The sequence below is a fragment of the Bufo gargarizans genome, chromosome 2, assembly GCF_014858855.1.
Source record: "Bufo gargarizans isolate SCDJY-AF-19 chromosome 2, ASM1485885v1, whole genome shotgun sequence".
NCBI lineage: Eukaryota > Metazoa > Chordata > Amphibia > Anura > Bufonidae > Bufo > Bufo gargarizans.
The window spans coordinates 262,639,956-262,657,543 of record NC_058081.1 but is presented as its reverse complement, the minus strand read 5'-3'; the positions used below and the strand labels follow the sequence as shown (position 1 = coordinate 262,657,543).

Genomic DNA, 17,588 nt, shown 5'->3' with positions numbered 1-17,588 from the left:
GCATCAGAAAAATTAGGTTTTTTTAAGCACAGAAAATACTCTGTGAACATATCCAAAGAGGCTACAGGATCAGCATTTTACAGTGGAAAGGCTAAAGAGAGATAATGTGGCATTCTGCAATCAGCTGCTGTGGTTGCAACCTCTGTCCGTGCCTACAAAGTCCTGTCAGACTTAGACCTCTTGCACACGACCGTATGCCCTCCAAAACATACGGTCCGTGAGCAGGCCATATGTTTTGGAGCAGCATCGATCTTATGAGTGAGGGACAATAGCCCCGCGGGTGGCCCAACGTGCACAGCATCATTGTAATCTATGATGCTGTGTACTCCCGTGCGCACGATCAATGCCGCTCCGGGACATATGGCCCGCTCACGGATCGTATGTCTTGGAGGGCATACGGTCATGTGTAAGGGCCCTTATGGTCCAATATTTCAGGATTTGGGGTCTACTTTCAATTTTGCCCAAGGCCACACTTTGTCAAAAACCGGCTCTGTGTACAGCATTCACATATCACTGGGATATGCAATAAGGGAGCAAAATAAAAATATAGCGGTCTGGCTTCAAAACCGAAAACTGAATATTCCAGGAGAAAAGATTTGACTATAATTATATATAGAACAATTATTGGGGGATGAGGGCTGTGAGTTTTTTCCCCCTTAGGAAAAATGCTGTCAAAGTAAGGGCTCATGCACACGACTGTGGGCAAATTGCAGATCCGCAAAACACGGATACCGGCCATGTTCATTCTGCTTTTTGCAGAACGGAAGAGCTGGCTCCTAACAGAAAAGTCCTACCCTTGTCAGTAATGCGGAGAATAATGGGACATGTTCTATTTTTTTGCGTAATAGCCATATGGACATGGAATACACACAGAGTCATTTCCATTTTTTCTGCGCTCCCATTGAAGTGAACAGTCCTGCACATGCCGTATGCCATCCTTTTTTTTTTTTTTTGCGGAACCATTGTAACAATGCCTAAAACGGACAAGACATGTTCTTTTTTTTTTTTTTATTGCGGGGCTATGGAACAGACATACCCGCAAAAAAACAACAACTAACAGACACAAATACAAAATACGTTTGTGTGCATGAGGCCTCAGAGAGATGTTTGAGGAAACCCTTTTAAGGTGGTATACTTACAGTCATGAGAAAAACTAAGTACACCCTCTTTGAATTCTATGGCTTTGCATATTGGGAAATAATATTTAAAAAAAAAATATAAAAAATTGGTTCTTGGAAAGTGTGAACATTAAATGCAACCTCATATGAGAAACACCACATTATTATTTATTTAACAAAAAAATGGCATTAATGGAGAAGCTGCATGTGAAAAAATAAAGTATGCCCTTCCTGCTTCCATAGGAATTAGCAGGATAAGTAGCAGCTAGGTGCTGCTAATCAAATGCCCTTTATTAACTGATCATTATGTCAGTTTACTGGACTGGAGCATTCAGATGTATTATACCAAGGCGGAATCTTAAAGTAATGTTGCTGCCCATCAATCTGGGCTATAAGGCCATTTTCAAACAATTTGAAGTCCATCATTCTACAGTGAGAAAGATTATTCACAAGTGGAAAACATTCAAGACAGTTGACAGTCTTCCCAGGAGTGGGTGTTTTAGCAAATTCACACCAGGTTCAGACTGTGTAATGCTTAAATGCTCAGAGAGAGAGAACACTACATCTAATCTCTACATGCCTCAGTTGGCACGTGATATGTTCATGACCATACAATTATAAAAAGACTGAAGAAGTATGGCTTATTTACAAGGGTTTCCAGAAGAAAGCCTCTTCTTTCTAAAAAGAACATGGCAGCACGGCTTAAGTTTAAAAAGTTGCATCTGAACAAACCACAAGATGTCGGGAACAATGATCACTGGACAGATGAGACCAAACTGAAGATGCTTGGCTATAATGCACAGCAGCGCGTTTGGCAAAAACCAAACATCATGTCAGAACAAACACCTTATACCAAGGAAAGGTGATGATTTGGGCTTGTATCCCAAATTATTCTAGAGTCAAACGTGAGACCATCTATCCAACAGCTTTAACTTGGCCGAAACTGGGTCATGCAACAGCAGAATGATTCCAAGCACAAATGCAAATTAATGTGCAGGCAGCATGCTATAGAGCAGGAGGAGCAGAGCAGACTGATATATAGTTTTGTGGGAAACTTGTATTTTATACATTTAATTTCTTGTTCATTCTGGGCTTTGAAGTCAATAGGACGGTCCTATCAGTGACTGAAAGCCTTCCCTGTATGACTGTGCATAGACAGATAGCAGTCAGTCACTGATAGGACCGACTCCTTCACTTCAAAGCCCAGAATGAGCAGGAAATTAATTGTATAAAATTCAATACTGAATCATTTCACGTAGCACTACAATATTTTTCGCCAAATTAGACCCCCTTTTCCCCCCCAAATTGTCAGGGAAATGTCAGTGCATCATATGGGATGAGTACTAATGAGCACTAGTATCGAAGACTGGGAAGCGTGTGAATGGACCGCTTCTGATACACTCATACAGAAAATGATCACTTCAAGTTATTGTTGCTAAAGGTCGTTTGACAAGCTAAAGATTTAGGAGATGAGAAAATGTGTCTTCTACCTATCAACGTTGCCTTTCTCTGGATCAACTTTGCAGGATAACAGACGGAACTGAATAGATTAATGTCTTTTTCAGCCTTACAAACTATATTACTATGTAAAAGCACAAAATTATGGCATGTGAGAATGCAAGCTAAAAGGGGTTTTTCAGGCTCCTGATATTGATGACCAATTCAAAGGATAGGTCATTAATAACCAATCATCAAGGGTCCAAAACTCTGTACCCTCACTCATCAGCAACCTCTGGCACCAAAACTAGCTCTCCAATGGAACAGAAAGTACAGAAGTGTAGTGGTCATGCAGTGTTACTGCAGCTCATCTCCCACTGAAGTGAATAGGAGCTGACCTGCAGTAAACTGGTACGGCCACAACACTTCGAATGGAGCTGAAGGAAACGGCTGATCTGTGAGAGTGCGGGATGTCATCGAGGGTGATCAATATCAGGAACCTTGAAAACCTCTTTAGTCTCCATTATGGAGTACACCTTAACTATGCAGGGCTCAATACTAAGTGATGTACCTGAGGCACAGCAGCCATGGTTGTGATGATCAGTCTGACAACTCTTATCCCTTAATACTCTTTGTGTGGGTGACTTGGTTTCTTCTGTCTCCATGTCATGTTTGCTCTGTTGAAAGAATTACAATGTTGAAGTTTTTAAAGGGTCATTTTTTTTATCATCTATCAACACAAACAATATAAAACTGAAATACACACATGCATCTGGAAGTCACATGCAAGGATGCAGGTAAACAAGGATAAATTTGGTTAATACCTTGTTGCGTAAATAGTGTGTCTTCCGAGGTGCTATGGAATTTTTTTCCATGGTTTAAATTAGGGCAGAATTACTATACTTGCTGCGAGAGACTGTAAGAGAAAAGTATATTTTATGTAGTCACCATGAAACATGAGACGACTCGTGCCAAGAGAAGCTCCACTGGGTGGATAGACAAGGAAAAAGTCAAGTACAATAGAGATGGGCAAATCTCTAATAATTTCTCTTGACAGCATTCGTCAGTGACAAATAGAGTTTTTATATTCGAGCTGTACTTGCTGCATTTAAGCCACTGGAGGCTAATGTAGTAGCACATGGATCCGTACATGGCAAATAATGCTCCATAACACATTGTGCCCATCAACAAAATGCTGACCAGGCAAAATGTTGGCAATCCTGAGCAGAATGTTGATGTTTGCTTGGTGTACTTTCCAACCTATGACCTAAAGTCTACATGGACAGGACAGTCTGCAGAACACAAACAATACCCTCAATGGTAGAATTTACAATCTTGCAGATATGCAAGCAGGTTCATTTAGACAGCACTGCAAGTATATCAGTATATCCAGTGTACATATCAGCTTTACTTCTCAAAGAGGCTATCCTATGACTAATGCAAAAAATGAATAACTAACCTAGAACCAGCCCTGTACCTCACATGGATCCAGAGATCTTCCCATTCATTGCTCTGCTAGATTATATCAATCTGACAGATCAGGGGGTGTGTCTTTTCTGCTGCAGCTCAGGGGGCGTGTCTCAGCTCTCCCTATTGCAGATGAAGGGTGAAACTGAGCATGTGCGGCCAGGGCTGCAGCTATCGACTATTATTGCAATCGAGTATTCTACCTATTATTCCAACAATTAATCAAGTACTCTAATAACAAAAAACTAATTAAAAAAACTTTTTTCTTTATAAAAACTCATCAGTCCCCCATGTCATCAGCTCTCCCCCCTGGCCATCAGCTGCAGGGCACATTCTAGGCCTTGGGATGCCCATTCTAGGGTTGGTGGGGGGTCCCAGTGGTCAAACGCTTACCAATCAATCAGTTATCCCCTATCCTGTGGCTTGGCACAACCCCTTTAAAGTATATTGTAAGGGCCCATTCACAAGACCATATGATGTTCAGTAAGAATGTGCTGGGAAATCTGCATCAGCAAATCCGCTCCAATTTTTATGAATTTAGGTGGCGATTAGTTTGTGGATTCCATCTGAGGAGAACAAGAATTTTAAAACCTTACACATAGAAATGTGTACATGACGTATTGAAAGGTCTTTGACTTGAATGTTACTCTATTGTGCTGCTCTGCGAGTGCACATCATACACAAAGTGCGCAGGCAGCCTAGAAGTAGCGGCAAAGTGAGCGTATGTCATGTATGCAAGGACTGCTCCTGTGTAGGTGTCACGTCTGGTGACTACCTTTCTGACCCCCACAAATCGGTCTTGAGCAGCGAGCATTTTATATTAAACCATGCGGGGTTTAGCGGTATTGGTGATGCCCATTTTTGCGGTGGGCTTTTTATGGAACAAATTGCCTTTACACATTGCACCCTCCTAGCCACGTCCCCAGAGCCAGTGAAATAAAACACTTTCCTCTCCTGTAGGGGCGCCGCTCCACAGCTCGTCCATCTTAGCTGACGTGCACTATGTCCTGACGATGTGTCAGGATACAGTGCAGCACGGTGCGGGCTGGCAGGGAACAAGGAGCATGAGTAGTAGCAAGCTCTTCACTCACACTCAGTGTTCACATGACACAAACGAATCCTCAATGCAGAAAAGTTTATTGAATAGCGCACTGGCTATGCTAAATTTTTAATTACATGCTATTCTAAAAGAATTCAGATCCAGGGGCTGGTTTGAAAACTGCAGAGTATTTTTCGTGGGACACTTTTGTCCAATTTTATCCTCAGGATAGGTCACCAATATCAGATTGGCAGGGGTCCAACTGCCGATCAGCTTTTGAAGAGAAGGCAGCCACTTAGGCTCCATTCACACGTCCGCAACGTGTTTTGCGGATCCGCAAAACACGGAAAGTGGCAATGTGCCGGCATAATAGAATATCCGCAATTGCGGACAAGAATAGGACATGTTCTATTTTTTGGCGGAACGGAAGTGCGGGTCTGCAATTCCGTGTCCAGGCAGCATGATGTGCTGCCCCATAGAAATTAATTGGTCTGCAATTCCGTTCCGCAAAATGTGGAACGAAATTGCGGACGTGTGAATGGAGCCTTATACGGGGGTGCCATACTTGTAAACTACACCTGCTGAACACTAAAATAGCTGCGATGAGCAGTTAGAGCAGAGAAGGCAGCGCTTGTATGAGTCCCACCTTCTCTTCAAACTGCTGATTAGCGGAGGTGCCAGCAGTCAGACTGCCCGTACTATTTAGACATTGATTTCATATAAAAACACTATGACTTTCACGTCACACTAAAATCCTAAGTATGTGGCCTTGATCCTTAAATTAAAAAGAATTAAAGTAACCAGGTGCCCAACCTGTACCTTTTAACCCTTTCGACACCAGTGCAGAACATGTACGGCGCTGGAGCGATGGGCAAACATGGCATGTCATGGCCGGCAGGTCTCCGCTGTTTCAAACAGCAGAGACCCACGGCTAATTACCGCGACTGACAATAAGGATCCGTTCACACGTCCATATGGGTCAGGATTCCACAATGTTTTTTTTATAGTTTTTCTTGCGTTTTGATAGTGATAAAAAAAATATTTTTCGCAATATTTTGACCCCTATAACTTTTTGGTAATTATGTTTACGGAGCTGTATGGAGGCTTATTTTTTGCGGGGCGATCTGAACTTTTCATTGATGGCATTCTGGGGTGTGTATGACTTTTTATAAAAAAAATTGTAAAAAGTGAAGCGACCAAAAACGGCAAATCGGCAATTTTATTCCGTTTTGCTGTTTGCTGTATAGGGAATATATTTTTATACTATGGGCGTTTTCACACATTGCAACACCCATGATAGTTCTTTTATTTTGGGAAAAGGGGGGTGATTAGAATTTTTATGTTTTTATTTATTTATTTTTACACTTTTTTTTATAGTTCCCATTAGGAACTATAACAATCAATCATCTGATTGTTATTATCATAGATTCCAATGCACTGGAATCCATGATGATTTTACTACTTTCCTATGGAGCCCTATTACAGGCATGCGCTCCATAGGAAATACTATGCAGCAGGTGCCATCTTTAAACACCCGCCCAGCTCCGTACATGTATGGTGCTGGGCGTGAAAGGGTTAAATGGAAATTAAAAAATCCATGGATGGTCAGAATTAAAAACTAAAAAATTGGATCTTGTAGGCTCAAAAAATACCTTTTTTTTTAAAAAAATGTTGAAATCACCCAAATTTCCGTATAATTAAAAAATTTAGAACAAAAAAAACCTAAACATCATGAGTATCACCGCGACCGAAAATGCCTTGTCAAAATGAATAAGTTGTTATTTTTTCATTGCTTCTCTTACCCCAATTTTTTTTATAACATGTGATTAAAAAGACACACTCCAAAAGGGTATCAATAAAAACTACAAATTGTCCTGCAAAAAATGAGCCCCCACACAGCTCAGATATAACTATAAAAAAGTTACAGGGGGGCAGAATACTTTTTTTCAAAGTTTTAATATTTTTTTCATACTACTTAGACATAAAAAACCCTATACATATGTGGTATTGTTGTAATCATACTGACCCAGAGAATGAAGGGCATGGTTCAATTTTGCCACAAACAGAACGCCGTGGGAACAAAACCCGTAAAACAGTGGAGGAATTGCATTTTTTTTTTTTAATCAATTCCACCCCATTTAGATTTTTTTCCCCTTTTCCGACTACATTGTATGCGATAATAAATTATGGAACTAGAAAGCACACCTTGTCCCACAAAAAATAAACCCTCATACAGCTATGTGAATGGAAAAATAAAAAAGGTATGGCTTAAGAAAAATAGGGAAGAAAAAGCAGCTCGCCATGCCATGTCCTCCAGTGCCCCCATATCCAGATTACCATGATGTCCCCTATCCCCAGTGCCTCCTATGCCATCCACCATGTCCCCCAGTGCCATCAGTTCAGCAGCCTCTCCATGCCATGTCCCCCAGTGCCCCCATGATGGCACTGCGATCAGCTCCTCCATGCCATCCAGATTGCCATGATGTCCCCCTTCCCCAGTGCTTCCTATGCCATCCACCATGTCCCCCAGTGCCATCAGATCAGCAGCAGCCCCTCCATGCCATGTCCCCTAGTGCCTCCATGATGACACTGCCATCAGCCCCTCCATCCAGATTGCCATGATGTCCCCCTTCCCCAGTGCCTCCATGCCATCCACCATGTCCCCCGCTCCCCCAGATCAGCCCCTCCATGTGACAAATCACAGGTGCCCTCATTAACCCCTCACCCCCCGCCAATGTTGTACATGCCAAATCACAGGTGCCCCATTTCCCCATGCCAAATCACAGGTGCCACCATTCCCCCAGCTGCTACCTCTGCCAACTTTATACTTACCTTTCAGTGCAGAGGGCGCTGACACATGGAGTCCACAGGAGACGCATCTTCATTCCAGTATGCACTGGGGACCTGACATCACACACAGCGTCGGCCAGTGCGCTGACGATGTGTGAACGCAAGGACCTGCAGCCCGGTGGCGAAGGGAGGCCACGGAGAGGTGAGTCAGAAGCTTCATTTCACTCAGGCTCCATGGTCAACTGCATTGAGGATTTTTTTGCCTTGATTACATCGATTAAATGGATGAATCGTTTCAGCCCTACAACATATCCAAATCTCACACTCTCTGTCCTTAAATTTCCCCAAAACTTTTCTCCAAATGATAAGCCTTCAACCTTTCTTCCCAGGCGATTACTCTCTATAGCTACCATACCAAACAGCCTGTCAGATCAGTCACTGTCAGAATGACGCCCATTAGGCAGAGATCGGGCATACCATATATGCTAAGAATCAGCCTGACAAATACCGCTGCGCGCAAGCCGGAATAGCCTGCGGGAAATGCCCCAACAGTGTGAAACAGGCCCTAAAATGTGCACATCTCCAAATCCAACTGCCTAATAGTAAAACTGTCTTAGTTGTCCATAGCAACCAATCAGAGCTCAGCTTTCATTTTTCAGCCCCGTAGGAACTGAAAGTTGAGCTCTGGTTGCTATGGGCAACAAATACTGATTTATTATTCAGTTTCATAAGTGGCCTATTGCGCCAGAAGCAGATTGATTAAGGAAACACAAGAGACCTTTGCAGACAAGTACCCAGGATCTAAACCACCAGCTTAACATTGTATTCAGAGTCCGGTTCAGAAATGGCATCAAACTGGCTCTGCTGCAAACATGAAGAAACCGAGGCCTCCATTGTTCAGGACGGCTGAAGCTGTGCATGAAATTCAGCAGCCGATGGCAAGTAGCCCCCAAAAATCAACTCTAAGGCCCTTTTCACACGGGCGAGAATTCTGCGCGGGTGCAATGCATGAGGAGAACCGGACTCATTTACTTCAGTGGGGCTGTGTACATGAGCGGTGACTGAAAATCGCAGCAAGCTCTATATTGTGCGTTTTTCACGCAATGCAGGGCCCATAGAAGTGAATGGGGCTGAGTGAAAATCAAAAGCATCCGCAACCAAATGCCGATGCGGTGCGATTTTCATGCATGGTTGCTAGGAGACGATTGAGATGGGGACCCAATCTTTATTATTTTCCCTTAGGCCTCTTTCACACGAGCAAAATTTCCGCGCAGGTGCAATGCGTGAGGTGAACACTGCACCTGCACTGAATCCAGACCCATTCATTTCTATGGGGCTGTGCACATGAGCGGTGATTTTCACGCATCACTTGTGCGTTGTGTGAAAATCGCAGCATGCTCTATATTGTGCGTTTTTCATGCAACGCAGGCCCCATAGAAGTGAAGTGAATGGGGCTACGTGTAAATCGCAAGCAAGTGCAGATGCGATGCGATTTTCACGCATGGTTGCTAGGAGATGATTGGGATGGGGACCCGATCATTATTATTTTCCCTAGTTATAAGTTATAATAGTAGATACTAGTTATATAGTATAAAAATAATAGCATTCTTAATACAGAATGCTTAGTAAAATAGGGATGGAGGGGTTAAAAAATAAATAAAAAAATTTAACTCACCTCATCAACTTGTTTGCGCAGCCCGGCTTCTCTTCTTGGCTGTCCAGGAGGAAAAGGACCTGTGGTGACATCACTGCGCTCATCACATGGTACATCACTATGGTGATGGATCATGTCACGGACCATGTGATGAGCGCAGTGATGTCACCACAGGTCCTTTTTCTCAAAGAAGAAGAAAGAAGAGAAGCCAGGCTGCGCAAACAAGTGGATTAAGGAGAGTAAAATTTTTATTTAATTTTTTTAACCCCTCCATCCCTATTTTACTAAGCATTCTGTATTAAGAATGCTATTAGTTTCCCTCATAACCATGTTATAAGGGAAAATAATAAAATCTACACAACACCTAACCCAAACCCGAACTTCTGTGAAGAAGTTTGGGTACCAAACATGCCGATTTTTCTCACGCGTGTTCAAAACGCATTATGATGTTTTGCACTCGCGCGGAAAAAATAGTGCATTTTCCAGCAACGCATCTGATCCGGCCCAAATCCATGACGCCCGTGTCAAAGAGAAAATAATAGCATTCTTAATACAGAATGCTTAGTAAAATTTCCATTGAGGGGTTAAAAATAATAAACAAATTTAACTCACCAGGGGTGTGGAATTCCTATCGCCCGACGCCCGGGACATGCAGTTCCGGGCGTCGGGCAAGTAGTTTGAACAGTTGTTTAGCCCTGTGCGGGCAAGTAGCAGGGACATGTCGGTTGGGCAGTAATAGGAGCGGTCATATGCTAGCCGCGAGCTGACCGCTCCTACATCTATGTCAGCCTGCCCCTGCATCGTGCATACGAGTACCGTACATAACACGTCCTGCAGGCGGCCCCCGCTCCTCCCGGCTCCTGTATCGAAGTCTCCGCCCACCTGCCAGCACAGGAGCGCACAGTAAGTCAGCACACCGTCTTCAGAGACTGAGTAATTGCAGGCCAAGATGGGAGAAGAGGAGTGAGAGACCCCACGGCCCCCTGCAGATGAGCGTTCCTCCCGGAGCCTGTCCACATCGCAGCTCCCGGCCTGACCTGTAAGCGCTGACTGGGGTCACATAGCATTATACTGATTTATGATGCTATGTAACCCTTACAGTTCTGGAATGTGTTGGATAACACTGACAGCATTATGTCAGTGTTATCCAACACATTCCAGAATAGTAAGGGTTACATAGCATCATAAATCAGTATAATGCTATGTGACCCCAGTCAGCGCTTGCAGGTCAGGCCGGGAGCTGCGATGTGGACAGGCTCTGGTAGGAACGCTCATCTGCAGGGGTGTCAGAAATAAAGGTTGTGCTGTCTGTCTTCTGAGGCTCTGGCCCTGCCTGCAATCTGCACTGCACGTGGCACTTGATAAACTATAATGTCTCCCTGTTGCCCCCATACAGTATAACATCACCTTGGGGCTGCCCTAGTGCCCCATACAGTATAACGTCACCAAGCGGCTGCCCCCGCACAGTATAACGTCACCCTGTGGCCCCTGCCCCCATACAGTATAACGTCACCCTGTGGCCCCTGCCCCCATACAGCATAACGTCTCCTTGTGGCCCCCATACAGTATAACATCACCTTGGGGCTGCCCTAGTGCCCCATACAGTATAACGTCACCAAGCGGCTGCCCTCGCACAGTATAACGTCACCCTGTGGCCCCTGCCCCCATACAGCATAACGTCACCCTGTGGCCCCTGCCCCCATACAGCATAACGTCACCCTGTGGCCCCTGCCCCCATACAGCATAACGTCTCCTTGTGGCCCCTGCCCCATACAGTATAACATCTCCTTGTGACCCCCGCCCCCATACAGTATAACGTTAGTATAAGTTCAGGACAAGTAGATGGTCATGAGGGAAAAGTAGATTGAGCCCCCACTTTAGTCCTTCGACAAGTATTTTTTTTTTTTTTATTTCCACACCCCTGCCACTAGGTCGCGTAGCAGATCTCCTCTTCTCTCTACTTTCTTCAGTACCTGGCTAAACCATGGTGATGGACCATGTGATGAGCGCAGTGACGTCATCAAAGGTCCTTTAGCCAGGCCCTGAAGAAAGTAGAAAGAAGAGGAGATCCGCAATGCGACCAAGTGGATGAGGCGAGTTAAATTTGTTTATTATTTTTAACCCCTCAATGGACATTTTACTAAGCATTCTGTATTAAGAATGCTATTATTTTCCCTTAAAACCATGTTATAAGGGAAAAATAATAAAATCTACAGAACAACTAACCCATGCCCGAACTTCTGTGAAAAAGTCTGGGTTCGGGTCTGGGTACCAAACATGACGATTTTTTCTCACGCGCATGCAAAACGCATTAAAAAGGTTTGCACTCGCGCATTTTCCCACAACGCACCTGCATCTTGTCCGGCACGTGTGAAAGAGGCCTAAGACTGTCTCAGCAAGTTGGTGTATCTCATACGACGTGTCAGCGAGTGCTGAAACCGTACCGAGTAACACCTGTGCAGTAACTGAAAGAGTCTGACAAAGCTAAGCACGGAAATTACTTGACTTGGTTGATAACTATGACTGCTGACAGACATTTGGACCCACTGCTGTACTTCCTCTCGGACGAAGCGAGGTTTAATTTATCAGGTCACATAAATTCCCAGAATACGAGGTATTAATCTGCTGAAAATCCCCATTTGACTCCTGAAACACCACTTCATGAACAGAAAATTGCTGTGCTCACTGTCAGGAACACAAATAGCGGGCCCAATTTTCTTCACATCAACAGTGAATACCACAGTTTACCTGAACATCTCTGAACACCAGAAGAAAAACTTTCCCTCTTTTTACAACAAGATGGGGCAACATGCCGCACCACGGAACTCACAGGCACGGGTTCATTAACTGTGAGCAAGGGGTTATGGCCACCATGTTACCCAGACTTGTCCACATACGATCTGTGTGGAAATTTAAACCAGAAAGTGTCCGCTAACAATCCACTTGTTCGTTCATCGATGCAGGCCACCCTGTATATGTGAACAATGTTCTGCAAAAGTTGTGACGTTCGTCAGGATCTTTGTTTGTTATCATTAGATGACAACAGTCCTCTATATGCCCAGAAGCTAAAAACCCTGTCTGCACCTAATGCAGTACTAAACTTTACAACTGCATCCTGGATACACAAAGGAGACATTAGGGGACAGTTATCAAAACTGGTGTAAGGTAGAACTGGCTTAGGTGCCCATCGCAACCAATCAGATTCCACCTTTTCAGAGCTACTTTGGAAAATGAAAGGTAGAATCTGATTGGTTTCTAGGGGGGAATTAATCCAGTTTTCCTTTGCGCTAGTTCAATAAATCTCCTACGTTGTACACTGGCTAATACAGTGTAGCAGAAAGACTTGTGCTGCTGTAGCAGAGAATAGTGTAAATTTGGAACAACTGCATACACTTCACAGTAGAGGTGGGCGATATAAACGATATACGATATTATCGCCATAAATTCGGTCAACGATATAGATTTTAGCTATATCGCGATAGATGACCACTGAGCGGTAGTGAATTGAAGAAGCTTCTCACTCACAGCTCTGTGGCCTCCCCACTCTGCACCGTGCTGCACTGGCCAGGGCCTTGCGTGCACACATCGTCAAGCGCGCTGGCTGGCGCTGTGTGTGACGTCAGGTCCCTCCCAGTGCATGCTGGGAAGAAGACGAGGTCTGTTTCCTGCAGATACCATCAACCAGCTACGCCCCCTGCAGGAAAAGTAAGTATATTATTAGCAGGGACCTGAATCTACCAGGGGGTGGATGGCTATGGCATGGGGCTGATGGAGCTAACTGGGGGACATGATGATGGTGGCAAACTGGCAATGGCATGGGGCTGATGGCGCTGGCTGGGATGACATGATGATGGTGGCAATGGCATGGGGCTGATGGCGCATGATAATAGTGGCAATGGCATGGGGCTGATGGCGCTGGCTGGGAGACATGATGGTGGCAATGGCACTGGCTGGGGGACATGGATGATATGGCAATGGTATGAGGCTGATGGCGCTGGCTGTGGGACATGATGACAGTGGTAATGGCATGGGGCTGATGGCGCTGGCTGTGAGACATGATGATGGTGGTAATGGCATGGGGATGATGGCAGCAATGGCATGTGGCTGATGGCGCTGGCTGTGGGACATGATGATGGTGGCAATGGCATGGGGCTGTTGGCGTTGGATGGGGGAAGTGGATGTTAGCAAATGGCATGGGGCTGATGGCGCTGGCTGGGGATATGGATGATGGCAAATGGCAATGGCATGGGGCTGATGGCACGGGCTGGGGGACATGGATGATATGGCAATGGCATGGGGCTGATGGCGCTGGCTGTGGGATATGATGGTGGCAATGGCATGGGGCTAATGGCGCTGGCTGGGGGACATGATGATGGTGGCAATGGCATGGGGATGATGGCGCTGGCTGTGGGACATGAGGATGGTGGCAATGGCATGGGGCTGATGGCGCTGGCTGTGGGACATGATGATGGTGGCAATGGCATGGGGCTGATGGCACTGGCTGGGGGACATGGATGATATGGCAATGGCATGAGGCTGATGGCACTGGCTGTGGGATATGACGACAGTGGTAATGGCATGGGGCTGATGGCGCTGACTGTGGGACATGATGATGGTGGCAATGGCATGGGGCTGATGGCGTTGGCTGGGGGAAATGGATGTTGGCAAATGGCAATGGCATGGGGCTGATGGTGCTGGCTGGGAGATATGGATGATGGCAAATGGCAATGGGATGGGGCTGAAGGCGCTGGCTGGGGGACATGGATGATGCTGAATGGCAATGGCATGGGGCTGATGGCGCTGGCTGGGGGACATGATGATTATGGCCATGTAATTTGTATACATACAGAAGAAAATAATATATCGCAATATATTGTTATATCGCACATGCTTCAAATTATATCTCAATATATTTATTTATATTATATTATATTTATATAGATTTTAGGCCATACCGCCCAGCCCTACAGGTTTGCAGCCTCTAAATCCAATCAAGAACATTTAAAGTAGCACTTCGGTTTGGTCATAATTATTACGTCGCAGCAAGCTCTATATTGTGTGTTTTTCACGCAACGCAGGCCCCATAGAAGTAAATGGCACTTCGGTTTGGTCATAATTATTACACCAAATGGTTCTTCCACAGGACTGCACCTCAATTCTTAGGCCCCTTTCACACGGGCGAGTTTTCCACGCGGGTGCAATGCGTGAGGTGAACACATTGCACCTGTACTGAATCTGGACAGATTCATTTCTATGGGGCTGTGCACATGAGCGGTGATTTTCACCCATCACTTGTGCGTTGCGTAAAAATCGCAGCAAGCTCTATATTGTGCGTTTTTCACGCAACGCAGGCCCCATAGAAGTAAATGGGTCTGCGTGAAAACCGCAAGCAAGTGCGGATGCGGGGCGATTTTCTCACGCATGGTTGCTAGGATGAAAGTCTATTTACTGTATTATCTTCCCTTATAACATGGTTATGAGAGAAAATAATTGCATTCTTTAATACAGAGTGCTTAGTAGGTCAATTGAGGGTTAAAAAATTAATAAAAATAAACTCGCCTCCTCCAATTGATCTCGTAGCTGCCGGTCTCCTGTTCTTTCTTCAGGATCTGTCAAAGGACCTGTGGTGACATCACATGATACATCACATGATCCATCACCAAGGTGATGGACCATGTGATGAGCTCAGTGACGTCACCACAGGTCCTTTGACAGTTCCTGAAGAAAGAAACGGCAGCTACGCGATCAATTGGAGGAGGTGAGTTCATTTATTATTATTTTTAACCCTCAATTGACCTTCTACCAAGCATTTTGTATTAAAAAATGCTATAATTTTCCCTTATAACCATGTTATAATGGAAAAGAATAACATTTACAGAATAGCGAACCCAAACCCGAACTTCTGTAAAGAATTCCGGGTTCGGATGTGGGTACCAAACATGCCGATTTTTCTCACGCGCGTGCAAAGCGCATGGTGCCGCAACGCCCGTGTGAAACCAGCCTTGCTCTGCAACTGCAAAGGGTGCACCTACATAGCATTACCTTATTCAACATCCTAAGAGATACCCCAGTGTTTGAACAGACAGGAATGGACGATCCCCCAGTACGTTATATTACAGATCATTCCTATAAATGGATCTGTACAATCCTACATGAATCCGGCTTAGCTTCAAATCCCACACAAACTTAGCGGGCCAACATGTATACAACATGAAGTCCCGTTAAATCTGGAACCTACAATTGGTGCAGATGTGACTCCCAGGAGCACTTACCGCACTTTCCTCACTAGAAAATGCCACAATGTTTTATGCATGTGTCGCACACGTTCTTTTGCAGACTAGGTACAAAATTGTGCACTCTGCTTTGAGAGGGTCCGAGAATCAATCAATCCATATAGAAAAATCAACTCTAAATGTATTTAATCTGTATTTGAAGCCCAGCATGATGATTACATAAAGCTGTTGGGCCAATCACAGGCACAGGATGATACAAGGCTATGGTACATCACACCGCACAGAGCACCCCGAGGAATATGCATATGGTCAGACCATCCCTGATGAAGGAGCCCGACGGCTCAGAAACGCGTCGGATGAACTTTGATCTCTGGGAGCACCAGTAGCACGTCGCGGTGACGTCACACGCACAGAACGCCGAATCTGTAGTCTGCTCCCTCGCACCACACAGCTACCGGCCGGAGCAGTGAGAATGCTGGTAGGTGAGCAGTGAAGATTTACTTTTCCTTACACTTCCCTACACACAGGAACGGGAACCCGGAACATTCATCTAGCCACTCCACTCGATTTGTTATATTTCTACCGACCAGCGCCAGTGTAAGTTTGTACCGTAAGGTGATTAACATTTAACCAATTTTGTATCCTGGGCGGCAGCAGCAAAGCCCATTATATACACTGTGCAGCGGACCTCCAATTGGAGGTTGGTGGATTTCTTTTATGGGAGCGCAGGAGTGTTCTTGATTTTCTTTGTAAAAACTCAATATTTATTACCCTGATTCTGTAGTTTACAGAAACACCCAATATATGGTCGTAAACTGCTATACGGGCACACGGCAGGGCGCAGAAGGAAAGGAGCACCATATGGTTTTTGGAAGGCAGATTTTGTCACATTTAAAGACTCCCTGATGCACCCCTAGAGTAGAAACTCCAAAAAAAGACCCCATTTTGGTAACTACGGGATAAGGTGGCAGTTTTGTTGGTACTATTTTAGGTACATATGATTAGGCAAGGTAACAAAAAACAGCTGTTTTGGCACAGTTTTTATTTTTTGTTATTTACAATGTTCATCTGACAGGTTAGATAATTTGCTATTTTTATGGAGCAGGTTGTTGCGGACACGACAATATCAAATATGACTATTTTGTTTGGTTTGTTTCGGTTTTACACAATAAAACATTTTTGAAAAAAATGATTTTTTAGTGCTGTCTCCATATTCTGAAAGCCATTTATTATTTTATTTTTTGGGCGATTGTCTTAGGTAGTATCTCGTTTTTTGGCGGGATGAGATGACGGTTTGATTGGTACAATTTTGGAGTGCGTATGAATTTTTGAACACTTGGTATCACACACTTTTTGTGATGTAAGGTGACAAAAAAAATGCCTTTTTTTTTTTACACCATTTTTTATTTTTTTTTACTGTGTTCACTTGAGGGGTTAGTTCACGTGATATTTGTCACGGCTTGGTGGTAGTTTGCCGTCACACTTTTGCCGCGCATGATGGTTGCTGGTGGCAACATGTTGCTTGCTATGCATGTATGTGAACTTCCCCTTTAAGGCTGTTTCCCTTCCCATTTCTGGTGTCTATGGGGTTAAGGTGTGTGCAAGGTAGAGCTGGGTGTGGCTTCTTGGCTCTTATTATTCTGAGTTATGAGTCTGAGGTCAGATTGTCTTCAGGAGCTGGTGTTTTTCCATCTGCCCAGTCCTTGAGGGCCACCTTATTGGACATTGATGTCATCCGATGTCTTCCTTATGTCTCCTCCATTTTTCCCTATCTTACCCGTTATGTTTGGTGCGGGTATATGCTCTGGGGTTGTTGTACGTCTAGTTGTTGCTGTTCCGTGTCTGGTCAC

At 44.6% G+C, this 17,588-nt stretch overlaps 1 protein-coding gene across 2 annotated transcripts in view; it reads right to left on the bottom strand.

Moving 5' to 3' along the window:
• Nucleotides 1–17,588, bottom strand: part of ZNF800 (zinc finger protein 800) — a 46,093-nt gene that overhangs the window by 16,128 nt on the left and 12,377 nt on the right. The window contains exons 2-3 of one of the 2 annotated variants that reach the window (XM_044276923.1): nucleotides 3,380–3,471; nucleotides 3,127–3,232 (exon numbers count right to left, since the gene is read on the bottom strand). In XM_044276923.1, coding sequence (XP_044132858.1) covers nucleotides 3,127–3,232; nucleotides 3,380–3,430 — 157 coding nt within the window. In that variant the 5' untranslated portion in view covers nucleotides 3,431–3,471. The remainder of the gene's footprint in view (nucleotides 1–3,126; nucleotides 3,233–3,379; nucleotides 3,472–17,588) is intronic. The other variant, XM_044276924.1, reaches the window with a different exon arrangement.